A 27,641-nucleotide genomic window follows, 5' to 3' on the forward strand; every position below is an offset into this window, starting at 1 on the left:
GGGAACTGGTAACCCTATTGAAGGCAATGGGGCACCAGGTTTTTGGCAGGTGGGTGACTCTTTGTTTCATTCACTTCAGTGGACATTAGGCTCAGTGTTAGTAGGCTATTGAGCATATACAGTTCTTCCAGCTGTCTCTCATGTCTGAATTTTGTGTCCCTTTAACATTTTAATCCATTTTATGCATTCTGTTTTTGTTTCTTGCTTTCTAACTCTCTAATCATAGTACTATTGCATTGTTTATTAGCTGTCTGGCAGAATTGTTTTCTATATGTTGGGTCTTGATGAAAAAAGGGGCAAAAATGAAATGAAATTAATGTTTTCATGTTGTTTTCAATGAATCTAGTCAGGCCTGAATCAGATACAGGCATTCATTTAAGCAGCTCTAGAAATCTTGTTAGTTTTCCTAGCCAAAATCATTCAGTTTCTGTCAAGAAGTGCTCGTCTGCAGAGTTTTAGGTTCATTATGGGTACTGTGCACAAGTGACACTATTAAAGGATGCTTGATTTCATTTTATCCTTTATTACAACAGCATGGCTATTTGCATCTTTAACACTGACTAACTCAATAGAAAAGGACACCACCCGTTACTGCTATACAGATAACTAAAGAAGAGCAATTGCATGAGTTCATATCAATATCTTACCCAAAGCTAATCAGGCCACATGCAAAGAGCCCCTTCTTAGAAGAAGCTTGCAAACAATTCAGTTTCCTATATTTACAGGGTTTTAAAATAATTTTGATAGAGATGCACATTCCTAATTATTTTATAACTTCAACATCATGCAAAGTTATGTAGTCTTGAATGTTTTTTTTAAACAGTTACTGCAAGTTTTTCATGCATATGACTATCTGTATTTGGGGAAAGTTTTGTAAAATCTTTCCAGAAAATGTAATGTGACTCCAGGCCTGACATGATGACTTAGCCACATCAGCAAGTAAATACTGCTGAAGTGACATAAAGGTATAATCTGTTCAGTCATAGTGATGTCACAGAACAGTCTCACTTAGGACAACCAGACATCCAGATTCAGACTTGCAGCAGATATGAGTGGGCAAGAAAGTGGTTTGGTCACCAAGAGATCTGCATACTTCTATGTCTCCGATGTAGAGTGATAAGTTATAATGGAACTAATAAACACAAGCAAAGCAAGACAACAATGAATGGTGTCCTCAACATGAATTGACAGGTAGGAAGCCCAACTCCACTGATTTAAAGCTATATGTACACATGAAAGTGAAGCAGAACTTCTGTAGGAAGGAGAAAAAAGGCCAAACATTTGGTAGTCAATAGCATTTTCCCCTCATATCTTTGTTCATACTTCTTTGCTCCTGCTTTTCTTTTAGCCAGTTTTGTGCAGATGGAATAAGAGATAAGAGATAATTGTTTGCATAGCACCTTAATTTATAACACGATCTCACAAGCGCTCACTGACACCTGCAAGACTATTAAATATTTATTCCAGAATAAGGTTTGAGTCAGACATCACTATGGCATGGCCTCATTTGGAATAGTGTGTATAGTCCTGGTCATCATACCTCAAAAAAGTTATTATAGCATTTAGGAACTAAGATGATTAAGTGGATGGAATGCCTTCTCTATGAAGAATGATTAATGTGGTGTGACATGAGGGTTACAAAATTATGCGTGAGATAGAGGAGATAGATAAAAGGGCATTTTTCTCCCTTTCTCACAGTACAAAGATGCATAGGCACTCCATTAAATTAATGAGCAGCAGGCTTAGAACATATGAAAGGAAGCACTTTTTCACCCAAAGAGTAATTAACATGTGGAATTCACTGTTGTAGGAAGTAGTAGCTGTAAGCACAGACAGCTTCAAGAGGGAATTGAATAAATATATGGACCAGAGATCCATCAGTGGCAGTTATTCACAACATATAGATAAGACACTATGTTTGGGGAAGTGATTCTCTATGTTCATGGTGTTTGGAGGAGAAACAGTGAGAGGGCTTCTGGAGTTCTGGCTCCACTGATGGACCTCCTGATGGCTCCTGGGTTTTGGTCACTGTGTGACCCAGAGTGTTGGCTAGGTGGGCCACTAGCCTGATCCAACATGGCTGGTTTTATGTTTTTATGTTCACTTCATTAGTTTTGTAGAAATGTAGTTGAACTAATTAATATCTGTAAGGGATGGGATATACAAAGATGTTAGCATGTATGATGGATGAAAAATCCTGTTGCTTTGCTATTTGTGTGGTGGTAAAAGGAATTGTATAGAAGTTTTTGGTAAGAAGTCATCTCTTGGTGTGAAAGACAGTTTGGTGGAGTGGTTAGGAGTGCGGACTTCTAATCCGGCGAGTCGGATTTAATTCCCCAATCCTTCACATGCAACCAGCTGGGTGACCTTGGGCTCGCCACAGCACTGATCAAGCTGTTCTGACCGAGCAGGAATATCAGGGCTCTCTCAGCCTCACCCACCTCACAGGGTGTCTGTTGTGCGGAGAGGAAAGGGAAGGCGACTGTAAGCCGCTTTGAGCCTCCTTCGGATAGAGAAAAGCAGCATATAAGAACCAATTTTTCTTCTTCTTCTAGGACAAGAAATGTTTCATTCTATATTCTTGCCTCTAACCTGTGATGAGTAATATTTTAAAAGCAAGAAAATAGATCTTGATTGTTCAGGTGTCTTGTTTAAAGCTCTCCCTAAACAAAGACTGTGGAAGAAGCAGAAGGAAAGGTTAGGAGCTTTCACAATCTTCTCTTTCACTTAATTCTGTTGCCCTCTTATGAAGAAAAGTAGTATATAAACAGCAAATGTATTGTCATTCCCAGTGCTACATGCAACACAGTCACAAGTATAGCAATACTTACTGTATATATATGTGGTTTTGAGAGTCCTCTCTTTCTATGCAAACTGAAGGAAACAAATTGAGGAGAGAATGATCAGAGTGGTCAGCTATTCCTTCCTTTGTCAGAGAAACAGCAAGTAAGAAGTAGTCATTCATGGTGGATTCTCATATGATATTTTGTCTTGGTTATGGATAACCAAGTATCAAATATGTACTTATAACATTAACCCTGAAAGAACTTAACCTTTGCTGTCTTTAAAGTGAATTCTCATTGTATTTGTGCATTTTAAAGGACATGTCAGTTCTTCCTAATGGATGCAGAATGCAGGAGTTTCATATTTGGATATCTACACATTGAAGCACAAATTGTTTGGCAAGAAACAGGCTCAAGTTTTATCATGCATTAGAAAAAAACAAAAAAGATCAACTGATCTCCATGCAGCACCTTCAGATCATCCCAACCTCCTTGTTAGAAAGGCCAGATTAATAATACATATCAGTGTCTGTCATGGCTGCCCATATTTTATGGTATTAAATGGACAACAGCACTATGTGAAGCTTGATGGGTAAATGGATTCAGAAACTTATCTGGAGATATAGTGGAACTAATAAATGTCTGTAAAGGGTGCAATATAGCCCAGAGTATTTATGACAATAGGACTGTTTCAGCACATTGATAGGGAAGTAAATCAAGGATAGGGAGTATGCCAGGTAAGGCAGCCACCATGGGATGAATAAGTCTTTAAAAACGGTGTGAAAGGAAGAATCTAAGCAGCTGCACTTTCTCCTTTCTACACATCTAAGGACCAATAATCTGTTCTTGACTGAAGGTATTAGCCTCAAATGGAAGCTTATCCAATCCCTAATGACCAACTGAGAGCCAAAGATACTGAAATAGTTCTCTAACAAGGCAGCCAATGACCATTATTTGTACAAACCTTAAAGGCAGCCTCATTATTTAGTCAAAGCCTGGAAGCATTCTGAAACTGTATCCATCTGAATTCCCATATAACTTCCTGCAGCACTGACAGGAAAAGTCTATTGAGCAGAGCACTTCAGATCAAGTTAAGCACAAAGCAGTACTTTGCTGCATTAGCACGCCTGAAGGATGGAGCATTGAGGGGCACTTTGGAAACTGGAGAGAGTCAAAAGACAGAGATGACTAGTGCTTACTTTCTCCTTTTTGTATGGAGGTCTCTGTATTGAGAAATATGCAACTTCTAACCAAGTGCATATAGTAGCTAAAAATAAACTACCTAGTCCTCTGACTTGATGTCAGCTCTGTTAATTAGTAAAATTGTCCTGGGGTTTTCCTTTTTGAAACCTGCGTGGCTAGAAATAAGCTTAGTGAGGTTTGTAGGGAAGGAATCTATGAACCAATGACATGATAAAGGTCCGTGCCAGCAGCTGAGATTGTTGAGTAACATCATTAAATCTTACAACTTATTAAATTTGCAGATGACACTAAACTGAAAGGGCTAGCAAACACAATAGAAGACCGAATCTGTTGTGGGGATGCTTAGGGCTGATCCTGCGTTGAGCAGGGGGTTGGACTAGATGGCCTGTATGGCCCCTTCCGACTCTATGATTCTATGATTCTATGAATCAGAATACAGGATGATCTTGATAGGCTCAAAAACTGGGCTAAAATGAAATTCAATAGGGACAAATGTAAAGTTCTGCATTTAGGTAGGAAAAACCATTTATACCAGTATAGGATGTGGAAGACCTGTCTTGGCAGTGGCATGTGTGAAAAGGAACTAGAAGTGTTAGTACACCATACATTGAATATGCATCAGCTATGCATCAGGAGCTAGTAGATCATACATTGAATTTGCATCAGCAGTGTGACTCAGTGGCTAAAAAGGCAAATGGGATTTTGGGCTGTATCAAACAGAATATCCTGTCCAGATCATGGAAGGTGAGGGTACTGCTTTACTGTGCTCTGGTTCGGCCACACTTGGAGTCCTGTGTTCATTTTTGGGCACCTCGGTTGAAGAGAGATGTAGACAAACTGGACGGTGTCCAGAGAAGGGCAACAAAGATGATGAGGGGTTTGTAAACAAAGCTGTATGAGGAAATGTTTGGGGGAGCTTGGTCTGTTTAGCCTGGAGAGGAGACGACTGAGAGGGGATCTGATAACCATCTTTAAAAGGTTTAAAAGTATTTAAAAGGTTGCCATATAGAGGATGGAGCAGAGTTGTTCTCTCTTGTCCCAGAGGGATGGACCAGAACCAATGGGATGAAATTAATACAAAAGAAATTCTGTCTAAACATCCAGAAGAAGTTCCTGACAGTTAGAGCGGTTTCTCAGTGGAAAAGGCTTCCTCGGGAGGTGGTAGATTCTCCATCTTTGGAAATTTTCAAACAGAGGCTAGATAATCATCTGACAGAGAGGCCGATTCAGTGAAGGTTGAAGGAGGTGTCAGGTTACAGTGAATGAGTGACAGTATTCCTGCATAGTGCAGGGGGTCAGACTAGATGACCCATGAGGTCCCTTCCAACTCTATGATTCTATGATTCTAACTAGTTACTGGTTTAGATAGGACAGAAAGAACAACATTTGAGGGACACTATTGAACGGGTAATCACTTTGGTTGCCCCACATTTTGGTATGGAAGATTGGTTCCATTCAAAGCAACTCTATGGGGGCTTCTTTCTTCCCTTTCACCCCTTTAGACAGCCAGATAGCTTTACTTTGACAGAAAAGGCCATGGCTGAAAACCAAATTGGGTATCTTTGCAGGTTAAACTCAACTCTATCTGTCCAGAAAAGTCTGGTAAACAAGGGCAGGCTGAGCAGCTGAATTCTCAGAAGCCACAGTCGCTGCCACTTCTTTCTCCATTCTTCCATCAAAGCAGGAGTGAAGTAGGGCAGTAAAGAAACAGAAGGGAATTGTAAGTACTGAGTTACTGAGTGTGCAGTCCTAAGCAGAACGTTACCCTTCTGAGTCCATTTAAGTAACTGGGTTGTAAAGGTAAAGGTGTCCCCTGTGCAAGCACCGAGTCATGTCTGACCCTTGGGGTGACGCCCTCCAGCGTTTTCATGGCAGACTCAATACAGGGTGGCCTTGTCAGTGCCTTCCCCAGTCATTACCGTTTACCCCCCAGCAAGCTGAATACTCATTTTACTGACCTCGGAAGGGTGGAAGGCTGAGTCAACCTTGAGCCGGCTGCTGGGATCAAACTCCCAACCTCATGGACAGACAGCTTCAGACAGCATTTCTGCTGCTTACCACTATGCGCCACAAGAGGCTCAACTGGGTTGAGAAAGTATAATTCTGTTTAAGACTGCACTGTTAGTTTATAGTTATAGGTTCAGAATTTAATGTGTGTGTTGCACTGTGCTCATAGGATTTCTATACATCTTGGGTTCCCAGATCATTCCAGTGGAGGAGACAGTTCCATGGGCACAAAAGTATTTATTTATTTATTATATTTATATACCACCTTTCCTTTCGGCTCAGGGCGGTTTACATTAGAACTCTCAAAACGATACATACAGTAAACATTTTAGCTCAAATATATAACATCTTTATTAAGAACTTGCGTTGAATAAGAGTTTATAGAATCATAGAGTTGGAAGGGGCCATACAGGCCATCTAGTCCAACCCCCTTGCTCAACGCAGGATCAGCCCAAAGCATCCTAAAGCATCCAAGAAAAGTGTGTATCCAACCTTTGCTTGAAGACTGCCAGTGAGGGGGAGCTCACCACCTCCTTAGGCAGCCTATTCCACTGCTGAACTACTCTTTCTGTTACAATTTTTTTCCTGATATCTAGCCTATATCGTTGAACTTGTAGTTTAAACCCATTACAGTGTGTCCTTTCCTCTGCAGCCAATGGGAACAGCATCCTGCCCTCCTCCAAATGACAACCTTTCAAATACTTAAAGAGGGCTATCATGTCACCTCTCCACCTCCTTTTCTCCAGGCTGAACATTCCCAAGTCCCTCAACCTATCTTCATAGGCCTTGAGTGTGGTTCTCCAACGAATTCCCTATCCACCTAACTATCTGAAAATCCAGATTGCAGTCCTTCAATTTATCCATCAGAACATCGTGGGGAACCTTATCAAAAGCTTTACTAAAATCCAAGTAAACGACATCAACCAAATTTCCATGATCCAGCAAACCTGTCACTTGGTCAAAAAAAGGAAACCAGGTTGGTCTGACAAGACCTGTTAGAGACAAATCCATGCTGACTTCCTTGGATCACCAAATTGTCCTCCAGATGTTTGTAGATCGCTCCCTTTAATATCTGCTCCATTATCTTACCCACAACAGAGGTCAGACTCACTGGTCTGTAGTTTCCCGGGTTATCCTTCCTCTCTTTTGTGAAGATTATAAATTTAACAATCAACATTCAGTACAAGTTGTCATAGACTCCAGCCTGACATGATGACTTAGCCACATCAGCAAGTAAATACTGCTGAAGTGACATAAGGGTATAATCTGTTCAGTCATAGTGATGTCACAGAACAGTCTCACTTAGGACAACCAGACATCCAGATTCAGACTTGCAGCAGATATGAGTGGGCAAGAAAGTGGTTTGGTCACCAAGAGATCTGCATACTTCTATGTCTCCGATGTAGAGTGATAAGTTATAATGGAACTAATAAACACAAGCAAAGCAAGACAACAATGAATGGTGTCCTCAACATGAATTGACAGGTAGGAAGCCCAGCTCCACTGATTTAAAGCTATATGTACACATGAAAGTGAAGCAGAACTTCTGTAGGAAGGAGAAAAAAGGCCAAACATTTGGTAGACAATAGCATTTCCCCCTCATATCTTTGTTCATACTTCTTTGCTCCTGCTTTTCTTTTAGCCAGTTTTGTGCAGATGGAATAAGAGATAAGAGATAATTGTGTGCATACCCACAACAGAGGTCAGACTCACATAGAGCCTCTTGTGGCGCAGAGTGGTAAGGCAGCCATCTAAAAGCTTTGCCCATGAGGCTGGGAGTTCAATCCCAGCAGCCAGCTCAAGGTTGACTCAGCCTTCCATCCTTCCGAGGTCGGTAAAATGAGTACCCAGCTCGCTGGGTGGTAAACGGTAATGACTGGGGAAGGCACTGGCAAACCACCCCGTATTGAGTCTGCCATGAAAACGCTGGAGGGCGTCACCCCAAGGGTCAGACATGACTCGGTGCTTGCACAGGGGATACCTTTACCTTTACCTTTACAAGTTGTCATGCCTAGTGGAGGTGGTAAAACCCTGGTGTGTGACATTTGTGATCTGGGTGAAAATAGGAAGTTGTTGTAGCAAATGTGGGAGACTTGGTCCTGTTAGACTTGGATTCAGTAGGGATAGGGGAATAGGCAGCCCACTACAAAAGTTAGTTTACCTTGTTCACAAGTTTATACATACTATTCCAATTCATCCTTCTTTGCTACTGTATCAACCGAAGAAACTGTTGCACATGTCAAATCTGATTGGTTCTTTGACAAAATCTTGTTTTTGTTTGTATTCATTTTATGTGTTAAAAAACACATGAAGTGGCTTTTTATCAGATTACATTGTCAGAGTTGTATACTCTCACTGGCAGCAGCTCTTCAGGGTCTTGGACAGAGGTCTTTCACAAAACTGATTACCCAGTACTTTTTATTGGAGGTGCAGGGACTTGATGCATGCCAAATAAAGGCACTGCCATTGAGCCATGGCCAATTAAGTACAAAACACCTAAGTCTTGGGAAATTAATTCTTTTGGTCTCTCTAATTTTCTCTCTCTCACACCCTCCCTCAATTCCTGTAACATGTCATGTGCCTGATAAAGGTGGGCAATCAATCAATTAGTCTTTAAAATGCTGTATGAATACTTGCTCTTCAGGCCTCAGCAGCCTTGTGCTGTTACCCTTTGGGAACTTTTTTTAAAAAGTGCTTGCCTTTCACCAGCTTTGCACAAAAAATAACTTTGGTTTAGCAATTGCAGAAATAAGGTATTTTGTACATATATGGTCAAATGTTGATTACTATAAAAGAGAGAACCTGATGTAGCATTTCAGTGGTCAAAAATGAAAAAAGAGAAACATGAAAACTGTCAAGGTTATAACAGCATTTTGTCAGAGTTTATGGCCAGCTACAAGGTATAATTCCACAAGGGCTCAGCAAAGCAAAAAGAATGCTGTTCAGAAGCCAATTATTGCATTATCAAATTATTTCTGTAGTTACATATCAAACAGAATTTGTAATATAAACTGTGACATGAATTGTGGATGGAAATGAAAGTAAAGCATTCAGTGAAAGCAATTCCTAAACTGTGAGAAACCCAAATTTCACGATTAGTGCATAGCATTTTTGAAGAATCTTATCAGTTCACATTACTTTAGCTATTATGTTTCTGCTGGTGAGTTCGATGTGGATTATCTGCAATTTTTTTTTCTTCATCCTTGTCCTCATTAATTGGCAACCCAATCCTGAGCATGTGACTTGAAAAGAAATGCTGAAATATACTATCATGATGGTCCTAGTCTCATGTTTTGAAAGTTGCTGATAGAGCTTTGTACAAAGACAGAATGTCCACATTATATCAGCAATGCTAAGCATCTGCACGGAGCTTCTCTGAAATTGAATTTCCCGGTTTCATAAAGTTGTGGGTATACCACATGCAAAACACTGGATTCCTAGTGCATCCAGTGATTCAGGATAAATCTGTCTAGTAGTAGCATGAGATCTGTCAGCTATAAAAATGAATATAAAAATGAAGAAACAGGGACTTCCACATAGGGCAAACTTGACAGAAGTTGTGGGAACTATGATGCATACCATAAAAGAGGTGAATTGAGGATGTAATTAGTCAGCTGAATGTAGCACAAATTAAAAAACTGGGGGAGGGGGCTAAGCCTGGGTCCCCCTGGGTCACCACTACTTTTTATGTGAGCAGTACCGAACCCTGTGGTTCCTCAAGGTTAAATGCACTCAAATAAATCAGACCTTTGTAAAAATATATAAAGGTTTATTGAACAATTAAAAAGAAGGCTATCACTATACAGTGAAGTCTCTGCTGCTTAGCAGCAAAGAAATAAAAATACCTGGCATTAGATGACATTCCTTCTTGCAGCAAAAGAGTCCAAATCATAGCCTAAAGCAGTCTATACATCTTGGTCCAGCATGATGTAGTATAACATATCAAATTGTACTAACATGGCAAAAGCATAACATTAGCATGGCTTCTCTTGAGAATATAGCCACATTATAGTCTCTTGCTTTCTGCCACCACGTGGTCTCTTGGATCCAATCAGGGATCTCACTTGATGAAACTCTCCAGAAAATGTTAACATTCATTCCTAACTCCCCCCATCCATCTAGTCACACAATTGAGCACAGGTTTTCACGATTAACCAATTGCCACATTCTTGATTCCAGCCTTGAAAGTGATAAGGATGGTATAAGCAGGAAGGCGCCAACTATAGGCACTTCCAAGCCAGAGCAGGCCTGTTAATAATTGTATGAACCCAGGAGGAGAAATTAGGGCATTTTGCATCACAGGGACTGACCATACTATGAAACTAATATTCTCTGTGTATTTGAAAGCATGGAAGTCTTGTTTAGCTAAGGATTTCCTAAAGAATAGCGTTTGCAGGACATTTTGATGAATTTATAGACAAGAACAGGAAAACTGTTGGACATCATTAAAAGTGCCATTGTTGTAAAGTGGATACAATTGGTCAGTAAACACTATGAAAACCAGATAAAAGACAACCCATAAAAGCAAACAGTTCTGGAGAGACAATGAAAGGGGCCCTTCTCAACAGATACTTTTTAATTTATTTTTCATTACTTACATAAGAAAGAATTTCTCTGAGTGATTCACAGAGGATAAAGTCACCATGAGAAGGAATTATTCCAGCAATCATTCCATCTTCCCCCTCACTATTGAATACTGCTAATGTAGAATTTCATATGTGGTCCTGCTTGGTGAAACAGATATATGAGCCACTGAAATAATTTCTAATCGCTCAACAGTTCCTACTTTATAAGAAACTTCTGGGCTGTTCTTAACTTGCTCTTTCATATGACCCATTACTCATAGAATGATAGAATCATAGTGGGAAGGGGCCATCCAGGCCATCTAGTCCAACCCCCCGCTCAACGCAGGATCATCCTAAAGCATCCAGGAAAAATGTGTATCCAACCTTTGCTTGAAGACTTCCAGTGAGGGGGCGCTCACCACCTCCTTAGGCAGCCTATTCCACTGCTGAACTACTCTGACTGTGAATTTTTTTTCCTGATATCTCGCCTATATCGTTGTACTTGTAGTTTAAACCCATTACTGCGTGTCCTTTCCTCTGCAGCCAATGGGAACAGCATCCTGCCCTCATCAGTTAATCTTCTTATGCTCCGGACTGCTTCTTCCATGAATAGTTGTTGTCTGTCCTACTAATTACACTTTATTTGCACTCTACGAGAGAGAGGCTGGAACTTCTGTTATCATCTGACTTTTCTTATAATCCATTACATGTAACAACCTAATCCATTCCAGACCCTTACATAATCACATCCGAAAGGTTTATGATGGGATTCATACCAAGACACTGTTTGCCCCCAACTCTTTCCCCCTTCTCATTTTGTAGTTTTCTTTATAAAAATGTGGGAAATAATTTCTTCTTCATATTAATTGAAGAAGTGAACTCTGACTCATGAAAGCTCATACTGGAATAAATGTTGCGAGCATTTAGGATGCAGTTGGGCTTCTATTTCTTTATGAAAATGACTGTGTGAATTCATAATGACTCAAGGCTGACAATTTACCCTTGGTCAAGATATACATAAAAAAGAGATCATGTTCTGATGGCTAGCAAACATTTTGCCTAGGAGCACATGGTTCCCATGACCCTAATATTCATGTCTTCATGAATTACAAACTACAATCAAGGACATATTGTCCCTCCCTTACACCTTCAACTGAGTAGCCCTTGGAAAATCTTGATGTAGGAATTTAATACTGATAACTGAAAATAATTAAAATTGACATATGTAATGATACTAGGTTTTTCCATTTATGCCCACAATAAATAATTCTAAAAGATTTCAGTTGAGTTCTACATTTTGTAAAATATCTTTGGGCTCAGTAATTCATAGAACGCAATCTACCCAGCTCTGTAAAATGTAAAACAATTAAATCTACCTTATTTTTAGAGATTATTTTAATAAGTGACTTTTCAACTATAGAGCAAAATATACAAATAATTTCAAAACCATACACAAAACACCATTCGGATATATGTACTTTTTGGCTAATTAATATCTTTCAATTGCAGTCAATGATGCTATAGCCCCAGGAAACATGGCAAATAATCATTTTATAACATCTTGTAAAACATTAATGAGCAAAGAATGGATGTGAGAGGGCAGCTAATGCATTGAAAATACTTTGTGTAAATAATTGCCTTTAGGTTTAGAAGGCAGATAAATTTAATCTTTATCAAAAATAAGGCCAGATTGACTGCCTTGAACACCTGCTTAGTGTGCTTAATTATACTTCCTTTTGCTAATGATTTCAGAGTTTTCTATGATAGCCAATTTGTGAGGTATTGTTATAGACATCAATGTGATAGGTAGTAAAATACCAGTCAATCAGCTAAGAAAATACAGATATACATTATTAGTTATGACATTAGATAGCATAATGAATAGTTTGGTGATATAGGCTTTACTGCACCACAGAATGTCATGCTGTATTAGTACAGGAATCCCCTTGACTGTCCCCAGGGTTATTTGCATCTTTCTCTGTTCCTTCCCTCTATCCTCTCTCAATGGAGTTGGGATTCTCTAACCTTTATTTTGCAGCTACTGCTCATTGTTAGCAAGATCTCATCCACAACCTGCCAACATTTTATGGTTGGGCATAAATCCAATAGCATGGATGGGCCAGGCCTCATGAATAGGAGGAGGTGATGGTAGTGATTCCTTCAAGGTTGGAGCCTTTAGAGTTAGCATTAAAATGAAATTCTGGTCACTGATGTGCTGTGAAAGAACATAACCCTCAATGAAAAAAGCTTATATATTACCAGAGACTGTAGATCAGGGTTTTTCAACCACTGTTCTTTGATACTGAGGTATACGTTTAGAGGGCTTCAGCTGTACTACAGCATAGATGAATCCAAGATGGTGGCTGCATGGAGCCAGCAACCAACATCACAGCGGAGCCAGCATGGAGCCAGCAACCAACATCACACCTGTCAATGCCAGCCTCTGCTCGATCTTCAGCCCTGCATATTTCATGCACTAGACCTCCTGGCAGCAGCCTTTGTCATCTTTGCTGCTGAAGGTACTGAAGGGGGAGGGTCTCCACAAGGCAGGCATTGCTTATGTCTGTCAGCTGATGTGCATTGCAGCCCTGAGTGGGCTCAGCAGCCCCAGCCTCTGCCAATCCTAAATGAGAGCAAGATGAATGCTCCCATTTAAAAATGGGTTAAAAAGGGGGGGGTTAAGGGGAGAAATCTGTGGCTGTTTGTTCTCCCTGATACCCATGTGGGAACTCTACACTTAGAGGCAGAAGGGTCTTGAATGCCAGGAGTTAGGGAGCAGTTGGTGGAGATGGACTTATTTTTATTACTTATAATTTTTATTTGCATATAGGGCATTGCAGCCATGTTGTGGTGAGATGTAGAGATGGGGGAGCTGGTTTTACTTTTATTTGCATACTTTTATTTGCATATTTTTAAATTATTATTTTTATTTACATACTAGCCTAAAAGCCCGTTGCATCCAGGAATGCAACAGGCGCGAGCGATGTGCGCCCACAGACCATTGTGGCTTGCAGTGGGGCAGACGGCTTGGCAGGCGGGCAGCAAGGTACACGGCAGTCAAGGGGGGGATCACGCTGCCGGCTGGGGTGCTGTCTCCACAGCTAATTGAGCTGGTGCACGGTGGTGGAGCCGGTAGGCTCGCTGCCTGCTGGGGCGACGGCTGCACTGCCGGTTGGCTTGCCACGGCTCCTGGCGGCCGGGTCGATTAGCGGTGAAGGCACAGCACCACAGGATCACCCTCATTGGTCAGGCAGCATCTGCCCACGAGGCTGGCTGACCGCCTCATGGCCGGCTTTTGGAGGCGGGCGCTCCAGGGGCCGGCCCAATGGGCGTGGCCAGATTGGCCCGTGCAGGCACAAGTGCAGGCCGGACACCTGGACATGTGCCAGACAGCGCTCCGCCCATTGTGGCGTTTCAGAAATATTAGAGCTACCAATGGTAATGATGGGGTCATGAAAGGAGATGTGGCTGGCTGACATCATTTTTGTGGTACCTCACAGCTTGAAAAAATTTCAGTTTTACCTCCATGATCAGAAGATTGAAAAAGGCTGCTGTAGATGATCAAAGCAAGATAATTCTTGCAGCTCCTTTTCCAAAAACAAAAAAGCTATCTATACATACACATCTACAAACTTATGTATACCCTAAAAATGATGTTACTTATAGCTCAATATTATACATGTTATTTGGCAGTAAGCCTCACTGTATTCAGTGATCACAAATAAGAATGAATAAAGATTGCTTTTTATTCAGATTCCAGGTTCTGAATGATTAGATGTTTAAAATGGAGGTGGTGGAAGTGGGGAGAATTTTCAGCACTTCATGAATTTTCAGCACAGTTGTAAATCAGATTCTGTTGAGCCTTCTGTTCATTTTAAATGGAAGAAGGAAAATTAGCTTCATAAGTGGAGCATGATCAGTGAGTAACAAAGAGTAACAATCTAGAAACCTGCTCATTAATTTTAATGAAGCTGACACAGTGGGAAGCTGGTAGGCTTTGAGATTGAGAGTAACTATTGGAATGCAAGAGCTATATCTCTTAAGAAAAGATGAAATAAATATATACCCTTAATATCAAGACTTTACTTTTGAAATTTATTCTGGCCTACAAGTTAGAGCCAGCTTGGTGTAGTGGTTAGGAGTGCAAACTTCTAATCTGGCAAGCCAGATTTAATTCCACACTCCCCTGCATGCAGCCTGCTGGGTGACCTTGGGCTCACCACAGCACTGATCAAGCTGTTCTGACCAAGCAGTACTATCAGGGCTCTCGCAGCCTCACCCACCTCACCAGGTGTCTGTTGCGGGGAGAGGAAGGGAAGGCAAATGTAAGCCACTTTGAGACTCCTTCAGGTAGAGAAAAGTGGCATATAAGAATCAACTCTTCATGTTCTTAACATCAGATGACCATTCCATGGGCAGGTTTCCACCTGTCCACTTTATGATTATGGAGAAAAGCATCCTGGCTGCACCTGACAGTTACACCTGTCAAAGCTCCACCTTCTGCAAAACTGTTAATGGCTCAGCTATAGTGAGTTCTAATACTTATGGTCACAGAAAATGTTTTTCAAGCATTATGAGAATGAAATCTCTAAAAAATTACTTCTCCAAGAATTTTGAAACCTTATCCATTTTCCCACTGAACTATTTTACTGTTCATTCCCCACCCCTGAAACAAGTTTAAAGTTCAGGATATCTTTTAAAAAAATCTTAGTTTTCACTGAAAAGTCAATAGACAAATTATGGGCATAGACATTTTGTAAATAGTTATTATATTATGCTTTACAGAAGAACAAAGTAAGTAGGCCTAACTCAGCCTTGCCAGAGTTTCAAGACAAACCATTCAAGCGGGCTGTCGTGCTGGTCTGAAGAAGCAGATCAAAGTTCCACTGGCACCACCTTTAAGAATAACATTCAAAGTATAAGCTTATACCTTGAATAAAACTTTGTTGGTGTTAAAGGTGCCTTTGGACTGAAACTTTAAATTATTGCCAGATTTCTGTGTCTGTCCCTATTCACACCCCATAACTCTTCTTGACTGCTGGAGTCTGAATTTTGATAGCTTACTCTCTTTTATGGATTCAATTTTATTGTTTATTTTCTATATGTGCCAATAAAGGTATTAAATTTGACTTGAACTTTGTTCTAAGACAAACCATTGCTTGTTCTTCCGCAAGTTTCTACAGGTTGGAGATGATTGTATCAAATTTTGCAACATCTGCTGAGTCTAGTATTACAGGCAGCCTAGTGCACAAATCTGTTAGATCAGAGTACTCACATTAAAACATGGTCATTCAGTTGATATACTAATTATCTGTACTTCCACAGAAAATGGAAGGTTTGTTTCACTTACCATGCATCTCCCTTCTCAGTGGTCTTAGGGTGGGGCAGTCTGAACATGTGGGAAGTAGTGCACCCCAAAGAGGCAGGCAGGATCACTGATTTTGATTTTTTAGTGGAGCGGCTTTTCTCTAAGGTCTTGGGCTGGTTCTGAAGCAGTCCATTCCCCACTCACAGGTATTACAATGGATAAACCCCCAAACCAACAGCCAACAGCTCCCCCACAAAAAAGTCAACACACAGAACTGGGTGAAAGAGAGTGACAGGTGAAGATTGAACAGAGGACCTGCAGGGTACTCCACAGAAGAATGCTTAGATTTCTTTGCTCTGAGCAGTATACCTTTTCCAGGCCACGGTCCAACCCTTTGGGATAAAGGCTGAGTCAGTGTGCAGAACTACTCTGGCACTGGGGAATATACCAAGCTCCTTGTCCACCAAAATGTCCCAAAGCTCATCCACCAGGATGATAGTTTTAAAAGTGAGTTACTTGAGTTACCATTTTCTCCTTAATCCAGACAAGCAAATTAGAATGTGCATCATCCCCTGTTCTACAGAAGCTGCTGCTGCTGCCTCTGATCCATGGGAGAAGCCTTGATTGAGGCAAGGGATGATGAAGAAAGAAGGTGAAGCCTAAACTGAACTCCTGTGGCACATACCTAGGCCCTCACAAGCCACTATTATGAAGAATTCCCATTAAATTAGAAAGAAAGAAAGAAAGAAAGAAAGAAAGAAAGAAAGAAAGAAAGAAAGAAAGAAAGAAAGAAAGAAAGAAAACCGGGGAGAAAGATCACAGTGGATGGAGACTAAATGTGGAGAAAGAGATAAGAACAATAATGGGGTGGGAGAGGTTGCAGCCAGGGACCCCTAACTGTTCTGCAGGCAGAGCCAAGGCTGGGAGCTCGGGAGAGAGGCTCCTCCTCTATGGAATTGAAATGGTCAGTGACCCTGCCTGACGCCAGGGAGGGGCTACTTCCCACATGTTCAGACTGGACCACCTGCTTTGAGTTGTGATCCTTTATTTATTTATTTGATTTTTATACCGCCCTCCCATACGACTTTGTTTTTGTTCTGGGCAGTTCTATTTTCATTGTGATCACTCCAGCAAATATATTTCCAGTTAAGGCCAACTGTCAAAAGGATCAGATGTTTATGACAGTCAAATAGAAGGCAGGTCTCCTTTCTTGCGTGTTGTGCAAGGTTTACATGTCATCTGTATGACAATTAATATCACTAACTTTGAAATAACTAGCTGTTCAGTTTAGCAAAGTTTCTCTTATACAGAAAGTGTAAAACACTGGTTGAATCTAATCAGAGTTCAGCCTAAATGGTTGGCAATATAAAATACCTAAATTGTTTTTCTTTTCGGCAAACATTTATTTTGAATAGGTATCAGTGGTTGCCTTCCTGTACAGACTTTCCTCAGGGAAAAGTCAGTTAATCCTTATTTATTCCTTAGCAAATGTGCAAAGCATACTGTTCAAGGAAGAACCGGAAATGTATACGTGAAAAATTCAAAAATCTAAAATTGTCACAATAAATGTCAGAGTTAACAGGCGAGCAAAACAGGTAGTAACACATCAAGACTTAATTGCATGGGATTTCACAGCTATATGTCATTCAAAAGGGTCAACAGTGCTGTCCAGAACCACAGTCACAGCCTTCTAAGCCCACTGAAGGCAAATGAGCTTAAAGGTCCACTGTCACCTTAAAGACTAACACTGATTTCAATATGAGCTTTGATGATAATTCTGCAAGTGACAATAAAACATGTTGACAGAAGTTGCTGCTTGCTTGGTTTTAAAAATAGGAATCACTTATTTGCATTGATAACTATTTAATAATATGAGTGAATGTAGATAGTTTGAGGGCAACTGAATATTGTTAATGTTTAGATTCAAAGCAAAGGAAAGCACAATTAATTAAAAGACTTTGGGCCATCTGCTTTGTGCTTTATGTTTAAATAAATTTAAATCTTCAGGCTGTATTCGCACTAGGCCAAAACATGGACTAGACACGTATATTAAAAAGAGAGAGAGACCAATGACCTGAGAATAAGAACTGAGTGGGGAGAGATGGGGAAATAGGTTAGTGAAACTAGGAGGGAAGGAAACTGGCAATGAATAGTATAGAATATTGATTTAAAATTATTTTAGTTGTGTTTTTTTAAGTGGAAGAAGATATACACAACATACATGGCAACAGTTAAAAATAACAGGCTTGCATTTGTCACTTCTTTCTCCCCTGTTAATATCTAGCAAGGCCTCATCATGTTGAGAGTTTCCCTGCCCCTGCTAGTTATAGTCAAAGGATTGACACAGGTGTGGGAAAACTCTGGAAGTAATGACATCATATCACAAATTTTGTTTTACTAGATGTTAAATATGCAAGGTGGAGATGTGTCACTGCTGGTAGCCATATCTTCTTTGTCTCTTTTAGGTCTGCTTTCTAAGGGAAAGGCCAGTAGCAACAGAATAATTAGAGTTGTCAAACACTTCTGAATACAATGTTTTTTAAAAATCACATTTCTGGAACACAACATGGTTAGCATCAGTGTCACAAGAGATGAAAATGCAGACCACAGTGTCAATTGGAACTGCCACTCTAGGCCAAGCTTATTTTATTACATACATTCTGCTTTCTAAGTACTAAAGTTCATAATGTAAACATGAAGCATACAGAGTTAAAATTCAAGGCCACAATATTTCTGATTGTCCCTTCCTGTCTTTGGTTGGCCGAGATCAACTCGTAGTGTATAAATGCATAAGTTATATAATTATTATATAAAAAGAAGAAAATGACTTGTATATTTCATTCTGACAAACGCACAGCGTTCGCGACTCAGAAAAGAAAAACGGGCACTGCCTAACAAAAATATCTGTGGTTTCAGACTTTGGCAACTGGGGACTGTCTCTTACCTTCAACCAGTAGAAAACAAATTCCCTTAAGATGAGGTCCTAAATGTTATTTTTAAATATAAGACAATTCCAGTTTTACATTTTTAATAAAGAAATGCATACTCTGATACTACAGCTTTCCTCTTTTTGGACTTTAAAATAATCAAGTCTTTGATAACACTGGAAATGGCATAACACTGAACACACTACTACTTAAACAAGTAATTTTTCAAAGTTCAAAAACTGTCCAGTTTTCAGTTTCCTATATTTCCAGAGAAAATGTCTCTTTCTCTCTTATCACCTTTGTCCTCCTCTCCCCCCTTTCTCCTTCATGCATCAGACACAGGGCTATGGTAGCGCTCTTGCGCAGTCCCCTTTCATTTCAGCAGGGCTTATTCAGGAGAACCTCCCTTAGCCTACAAACACACACTTGTCCTTCAGCACATTCTCATCCCAGTGTTTGGCTCAGAGCTCTTTAACACTGTCAAGGAATCTTAAAGCTTGCATTGTCTTCACAGTTTGAAACAGCTGATCCCTTCCTCTTAATGGAATGTATTGATTTCATCCCAAATAAAACTGTTGCATTAAAAAAATCAGGTCCTGCTCTAGACAAGTATTTATGACACTGTTCTACAGGGGCTTTTAAATATAAATTTATATGTTCACATAATGCATCCTAGGTCATAACAGAATTATCCTTATATTGCTGTAGTAGAGTCCAGTTTGTATTAGCATATCAAATATGATACAAAAGCTTATAAACCTTTTCTGGCCACACCTTTATCATTACATACTTTTACTTAGAACAGTATTTCATGGTGTCTGATCTGTTGACTTGATGTCAACATTCTTTATCTAGTAGCATCTTTAATGCTCTCCAGTAATCCTTAATTAAACCAATGATTGACATCTTTTGTTCCCATTCAACCATGTTATGTCTTTTAGGCACTTTTTGTTCATGTTCTCCAGTACAATTCATTGTATTCCATGGAGAAATGTCCCTTTAAATTATTTTTCTTCCTCTAGTAGTATGTGCCAAGGTGAGAAGGCATGTGTGTGGCTGGAAGCCTAGTATTAGGGTAGATACTTCCAGTTGGTGAATTCCAGTATGGAGTGGGTCCAGCAAAAAAATTGGAGGAAGTGACAGGTAAAGCAGGAGCATGGGGAGCTACAAAGTTCATTTTCTGGGGGTGTGCATGATAGGAACTCATGTAAGGCAGGTCTGAGGGATATTTGTACATGGATGATTCTGGAGGATGTGGCTGGAGAGCTTGAGCAATTCCATGGAAATCAAACTTGTAGGCATAACGCTTACCATGGACTTTAGTCATAATATTTTTGTCATAATAGTAACGGAGAGCACGGCTGAGCTTATCATAGTTCATGTTGGGTTTGCTTTTCCTTTCTCCCCAGCGCCGAGCTACTTCATCAGGGTCAGTCATCTTGAACTCTCCATTGGTGCCCTCCCAGGTGATACAATTAGAGTTGGAACTATCTGACAGAAGCTCCAACAGGAACTGCCACAACTGTATCTGCCCACTCCCTGTGGGCATAAGAAAATAAAGGAAGAAAAGTTATCAGAGAAACAGCTAACCACTTGCAGTTTTGAGCTGCTAGCAATACCAGACTCTGACTGTTTGTCTATCCCAATCTATGTCCTGCAGGTCATTGTGTTATTGTCTCAAAAATACTGGAAATGGGTAAAATTTTCACAAATTTCTTTTAGATTCTTACTGAAGAATTTACTAAATAATTTTACAATAGAATTTTTTTGAAGTCAAGGCTATGTTCTTTATGTCTTTGGTTAAATTGGATCGCAGTCTTCCCAAACAGATAAAACAACACATTGAATCATGACTCACAGGGCATAGAGAGGCTGTTTGGGATAGGAAATAGTTATATACTATGTGACAGAAACTGGAATTCTCTGTATATTTCATATTAGTGAAGTATTGTAGGCATGAGCCTATGAATTCTGTGAAATATGTATCTTACATTCTCTAATAAATTTCAATAGTGTGGAGGGCGGTATAAAAGTATGATAAATAATAAATAAATAAATAAATATTTATTATTTATTTATTTATTATATTTATATACTGGCCTCCCCTGGGGCTGAGGGCGGTTTACATAAAACAGGGAACAATTTCAGATAACACAGTAGTTGTAGACAAGTCAAACTTTATTGCACTAGGCCATCTCAACTCAGTAGTTGTAAACAATAACAACACAGTGATAACTAATAGAACAATATAATAGAACAGCAGAACAGTGGTGAGAACATTAAATCAACTACAGCATACTGACAGCCCTGTGGGTTGGATGAACTGGAAGTGGATTCCATAGGCGGGAGGCTCGGGGGCCAATTGGAGGTGGTTGGTTCTGGTCAACTTCAACCAAATGCTTGGTGGAGGAGCTCCCTTTTGCAGGCCCTGCAGAATTGTTCAAATTCCATTAGGGCCCTGATCTCCTCTAGGAGCATATTCCACCAGGTCGGGGCCAGGATGGAGAAAGCTCTGGCCCTGGTTGAGGTCAAGCGAGCTTCCTTGGGGCCAGGGATCACCAGGCAGTTAGAGGCAGCAGAGTGCAAGACTCTTTGAGGGGTGTAGGATAAAGGCCCCTCAAGTACACTGGGCCCAGACCATGTATGGCCTTAAGGGTGATTACCAGAACCTTAATCCTGATCTGGAATTTGACTGGAAGCCAGCACAGCTGTCGGAGGATGGGCTGAATGTGGGACCTCCATGGTGTTGCTGTGAGGACCCTGGTTGCTGCATTCTGCACCAGCTGTAGTTTCCAGATCAAAGTTAAGGGCAGGCCTGCATAAAACGAGTTGCAGAAGTCCAGTCTAGAGGTGACAGTCATGTGAATCAGTGTAGCAAGGTGTTCTGGGGCCAAGTAGGGCGCTAGTAGTTTGGCTGGGTGAAGGTGATAAAATGCCAGCCACACTACTGTCATGACCTGAGCCTCCATTGAGAGGGATGCATTGAGAATCATGCCCAAGTTCCTGGCAGAGTGGGCCATCCAGGTTGGGTAGACATGCTTTCTCACTTGCACTCTTTCTGCCCAGCCACAGGACCCCTCTGTCTTTGAAGAAGAAGAGTTGGTTCTTAAATGCCGCTTTCCCCTACCTGAAGGAGGCTCAATGCAGCTTGCAGTCGCCTTCCCATTCCTCTCCCCACAACAGACACCCTATGGGGTGGGGTGAGAGAGCGCTGATATCACTGCTCGGTCAGAACAGTTTTATCAATGCCATGGCGAGCCCAAGGTCACCTAGCTGGTTGCATTTTGGGGAGCGTAAAAGCAAACCAGCTTGCTGGATTAGAAGTCTGCACTCCTAACCACTACACCAAACTGGCTCTCAAGGATTGAGCTTCAGACGACTGAAGGGTTGAGCTTCAGATGACTCTGCTTGAGCCATCTCATCACTGCTTCCAGGCAGCTGGCTAATGTTTCTGGGGGAGAATCAGGGTGGTTGTCCATCAGAAGGGCTGGGTATCATCAGCGTATTGGTGACAGCTCAACCCAAACTTCAGTAGCAGTTGAGCAAGAGAGGGCATAAAGATATTGAACAGGATTGGAGAGAGAACTACAGTGTGTTTGATTAGTTTGAAGTAAGCCCGCTGAGTTAAAAGGGACATATGTCCTATTAAATGTCGGGATGGCAATGTTAAGGCTAATTAAGTCTAGTGCCACAGTGCCATGCTATGAATTTCATGAGCTCAAGTTAATTATAGTTTGCTTTTCCCCTTAAAAGCTGTGACCATTTCATGTAGAAAATTTCTTCTGGAACTGAGGGGAGTTTCAAAAACTGTTTGTGAAATAGCATGTGCTATGTGTGTGGAGGTTAATGTTCCATTATTTTCATAGATAACCATGTTTTCTAGTTTATGTCTGTTTGCCATTGGTTAATTAATAGAGATGAAATATTGCGAGATGGACTTCATGAGACCCCAAGAAGATCTAATTCAATCACTCTGGTCTTGAGTCAGCAGTATACTTTCATCAGCATTGCCTTGTGAACTTTGTACATAAACCTCTAAAGCAGAAGTACTTATTTATTTATTTGTTTGTTTAGTTATTATTTTTTATTTATTTATTTGTTTGTTTATTATTTAACGAAGACTGTTTCATGTATTGTTGATTAGTTTAATGTAAACCGCCCTGAGCCTTCGGGGAGGGAGGTATATAAATCTAAATAAATAAATAAATAAATAAATAAATAAATAAATAAATATTTATATTTTGATTTATATACTGCTGTTCCCCGGGTGGGCTCACAATGGTTTACAATAATAAAAGAGTAAAAACACAATAAAACCCCATAAAAACTTCCCTTATAACAATAATCAATTAACAATTAAGGAGGCAGGCAATAAATAATCCTCTAAATTATCCCACCCATCTCGCCCAGCCCGAGACCAAGCCATCTACCGTTCTACTTCTTCATACCTGGATTTGCAAGACGGCTGCTGGTAGGTCCAAGTATTTGGTAGGGGTCTACAAAAGGAAGATAGGCCAAAGTACATATGAATGTAACATTAAAATACAGGTTATACACTAAAATGTGTAACAATAGAATATTGTAGTTTAGAAAACACACCCGCCCACAAGCCCTTGTGAGGGTCACATCTTGGCAGCCCAAGACAAGTGTTCTACATCTCTGTTCATATCTGCTACCATAACAGAAGCCAGGAGATTCTGAAGTTGCACCGGACCATACACACTACAACAAGGGAACATATTTCACATATGTTGATGTATGTTATGGGGCTGCATCAGCCTTTGGGTTTCATTCTTCCTTATTCTGGGACGGATGGCCTTGCCAGATGGATGATAGTTGACATTGAATAGCAGATCTTCCTTTTTTGTGAAACCAAATCATAGCGTTATGTAAAAATTGTTGATGTAGGAGTAACCAGGGACCACTGGCAATTGTGATGACTTCTCTCCTAACTGTCCAAATTTGCCCAAGTTATTGAAAGATTAATGAGAATTTCTACTTGTCCATAATGGACATAAAAAACCAACATTAAGTGCTGACCCACCTAATTGAGGACGTTGGTCTTCTGTTTTAGGTACTGTTGAAGATGATGCTTGGGCAGCTAGAACAAAAATGAATGCATTAAAATTAATACAGTTGAAATTATGTATTAGAAGTTATTTGCATTAGGAAGTGACATATTTATCCTTTAAATATGAAAAGGGAAATATCCTTAGACCAATCTAAATGTTAAAGCAAAACTACCTACTATCTTCCCTTGACATGATATATCAACTAACTTTAACTTGCAGTGACATATATGGGTGTTTTAACCCAAATATGGGTGCTTTAACAAACTGAGATTTGGCTTCCCAACAGGAGAATGTTGATGCTCTGCAGATACCCTGAAGGGAAGGTCATGCAGTATCCCATAAAGCTGCTTTAGACTGATCCATGTAGCAGCTTCTGCAATTAAAAAAATAGCAGCAAAATAGAACAAGTTGTTCATGAATAATCTCTTGAAGAACACCAATTGCAAGTAAGCAATTTGTTTTACTTCTTGTGGTCTTTATGCAGTTCTACATAAATGGCACTAGCAAGCTGCAGCCACGTTTAAGAGAAAATAGCATTAAATACAAACTGGCCAAATACATCATGTTGTGCCCAGATGTTAAAAGCACACTAGGATATGAAAAGAGAGGCAGTTGCCACACCTTTACAAATCTCCTAGAAAGACATATCTTGTATGAAGGCAGATGATACAACAACAGTTTTTGTGGACTGTGCTCAGGGAGGCTGTGACAGGAGCTGTTTAGCCAGCTAGTAGCATAAACGAATAGTGAATATCCACTTCCAAAGTCATTGTCAATAGAACTCCTTCTTTGGGTCACTTTAGCAGAGGACAAGGTTACAGTCATTTGGTCTAGGACAGGTTGGCGCATTCCATTCTTTTCCAAAATTGTGAAGAACTGAAAACAGTTCTATCTATCGGCTGTTGAAAGAGTAATATTGGATGCATAGCATCTTCCTGAAGAATACAAGGGACCTCTTCCTGAAATCCAGGTTGTTAATGATGTGATTGTGAAATGTGGTGGCACAGTGTAAGACTCAATAACATATCCCATCCAAATGATAGTGAGAACCCAGAAGTCAATAAAGATAAATTCCCATCTTGTTTGGAAATGTGTATCATACCATTTGGTTTCATTATTGGGACTGAATGATGGACAATTGTGACAGAAATGCAGCTCCTTGTCTCTAACAAAGCATTGAAAGAGTTTGGGTGCTACTAATCTTTACTTAATAGCTACTATTACTCTCACATTTGGAAGTCTGGGGATGAATGGAAGAAAGTTCAATACTAGTTTGAGAAACTCTGGGAATTCAAGCAGTTCACCCTCTAACATCTTCTTTGTAGATGTGTAGAACAGTTTCATTCTATTGAAGGGCAAACACAGATAATAACTTAGCATTCTGGGGAATGGTACTCACAGGATCCTTCCTAGAACCCACCTTTCCTTTCTTCCAATCAGTGGAAGTGGAGAAATGGCTTGTCTCAACTATTAACCAGGTCTGTACCAATCATGAACAAGTCTGATTTATTCATTTTGTTTGAACTAAGCCTTGCCAAAGACAGAAGTCCTTTGGTTGGGTAGGAAGGGACCATGGGAGGAAGCGCATCTGCCCACCCTGGACGGTGTGCAGCTTTCAGCAACGCACTCCGCCAGGAACCTGGGCGTGATCCTGGATGCTTCTCTTACAATGGAAGCCCAGGTCATGCAGCTGGCATTTTATCATCTCCACCAAACCAAGCTACTAGCGCCCTACCTGGACCCAGAGCCCCTAGCCACAGTGATCCATGCGACAGTTGCCTCTAGACTAGACTTCTGCAACTCGCTCTAATTAGGCCTACCCTTATCCTTTATCTGGAAACTACAACTGGTGCAGAATGCTGCAGCCAGGATCCACACCAAAACATCATAGACCTCAACAAGGGCCAGAGCCTTTTGGGCCCCCACCTGGTGGAACGAGCTCTCTGAAGAGAGCCCTGCCCAAACTTCCACAGATCCACAGGGCCTGCAAAAGGGAGCTCTTCCACCAGGCATTTGCTTGAGGCCGACCGACTGAGAACATCTGCTGGGCCCCCATCAGACGCCCTTCCATGACTGAACAAATTTGATCTCCCCAATGTTATTATTTATGCTGTATTATAAATTGTTACTTGGTTGTTATGATGTTGTATTGAAACTGTATGTTATAGATTAAATTATTATAATGTTCCATGTAAAATTTCATAATGTTCCATGTAAACCACCCAGAGCTGTAAAGAATGAGCAGTATAAAAATCCAAATAAATAAGCTGTAGTAATTTGAAGATCCAAATCATGTATATACATGTTTCATTATCTAATAAGCTGAGTTATATATATATATATATATATATATATATATATATATATATATATATATATATATATATATATATATATATATATATATATATATATATATATATATATATATATATATATATATATATATATATATATATATATATATATATATATATATATATATAATTATAATTATATACTGCCCTCCCCAAAGGCTCAAGGAGTACATCAAAAAGGAACAATACAAATAACTCCGTTTATAATAATACAAATAATAACAAACATACAATGATAATATACAGAATATCTTTGTCTTAAAGAGAGTTCTATGGCTTTGACAAAGCTAGATTCTTCTACCTCAATTATGGTACAAGATACTTTACCTTTTGACTGAGAGGAAGGATGACTGTGGCTTGTCCAGGCTGACCTCCTGGCTGGTTCATATGATATATCTGTACAGAAAAGAAATCACTTCAAATATGTATGTATGCAAAAGGCAGGAACAAAGTAGAATAAAATATCATTGGAAAATTCAGCCAGGAGCACAAAATGAAGCAGGAGAGCAAATTATAGAATTCCCCCACTGAATGTCAATCCTGGACCAAGGAGGTAATGGGGAGGTGCCCAAAGCGCGCCTCCCCTTTACCTCCTTGGCCACCATAGACTCCACATCGATGCGGGGAAAGGAGCAGGGACGGCGCGTCAAAGACGCGGCGTCCCTGCTCCTTTCCAGTCGCACACCCTTGACACTTCGCCCGGGAGCCTCCTAGGACTCACACGGATCCCTCGACACCTACTGACTCCCGGCTACCTGCCGCCTCCACCAGAACCCTGCCACCGCTGCAAGAAGCAGGTCAGCCGCCGCCCACCCATCACAGCCGCCTGCCGGTTAAACCTCCCCCCTCCCCTGACTACCCCCCCAACATCTCCCCCTTCAGCCGCAACCGCCGCGCCACGACCCACACTCCTGCACATCCACCCCTTCTCCATCCCAAAACGTGCCAACACACCCCACAACGAACACACCCCACCCCGCCGCACTTCACCCCCAAAAACCCTACCTCCCACAAACCCCTTCACCCCCGCCACCCCTTACTCACCCCCTCGCACACCGGCCCGTTCTCTCCCGAACCCCCGCGCGGCTGCTGCGCCGCCAACACACGAAACCACGCATGCGTGGAGTCCCGTGCATGCACGGCTGCCTCCCCCCACCCACATGACCACCACAGACCACACATGCGCCGGATCCGGAGCATGCGTGGTTCCCCTCCTACTCCCAGGAACCCCCATCGGCCGCCAGCATCCTGCTGCCTGCCGCCACCTGACCGGCCCGTCCTCACCACCGAACATCCCCGGCCACCTCTGACCCGCCCACCACCCGGCCTCACCACACCACAGGTCGCCCGCCTGGCCCCAACATGACGCCGCGTGACGAGAAGCCTGCCGCGGTACGGGAGCCCGCAAGACACGGGCTT

General features: G+C 41.0%; 1 protein-coding gene and 1 long non-coding RNA gene across 13 annotated transcripts in view; one reads left to right on the plus strand and one right to left on the minus strand.

The window, feature by feature from the left end:
* The first annotated feature begins 988 nt into the window (after positions 1-988).
* LOC143839936 (uncharacterized) lies at positions 989-20,341 on the plus strand. 4 transcript variants are annotated; one of them, XR_013231945.1, is made up of 5 exons: positions 989-1,191; positions 5,555-5,706; positions 12,866-13,077; positions 17,282-17,324; positions 20,203-20,341. It is a non-coding gene; the product is annotated as an uncharacterized LOC143839936 (long non-coding RNA). The 4 variants fall into 4 exon arrangements; XR_013231947.1 differs by lacking the exon at positions 12,866-13,077 and adding an exon at positions 16,450-16,518 and having other exon boundaries at positions 993-1,191; XR_013231946.1 differs by lacking the exon at positions 12,866-13,077 and having other exon boundaries at positions 997-1,191.
* The window catches only part of ERG (ETS transcription factor ERG), a 169,909-nt gene continuing 154,203 nt past the window's right edge, over positions 11,936-27,641 (minus strand). For all 9 annotated transcript variants that reach the window (XM_077342701.1, XM_077342700.1, XM_077342702.1 and 6 more), the window contains 4 exons: positions 26,550-26,618; positions 23,838-23,894; positions 23,242-23,289; positions 11,936-20,332 (listed from right to left, as the gene is read on the minus strand). In XM_077342701.1, the coding sequence (XP_077198816.1) occupies positions 19,812-20,332; positions 23,242-23,289; positions 23,838-23,894; positions 26,550-26,618 (695 nt within the window). In that variant the 3' untranslated portion in view covers positions 11,936-19,811. The remainder of the gene's footprint in view (positions 20,333-23,241; positions 23,290-23,837; positions 23,895-26,549; positions 26,619-27,641) is intronic.

Source organism: Paroedura picta, chromosome 6, assembly GCF_049243985.1.
Source record: "Paroedura picta isolate Pp20150507F chromosome 6, Ppicta_v3.0, whole genome shotgun sequence".
Classification (NCBI taxonomy): domain Eukaryota; kingdom Metazoa; phylum Chordata; class Lepidosauria; order Squamata; family Gekkonidae; genus Paroedura; species Paroedura picta.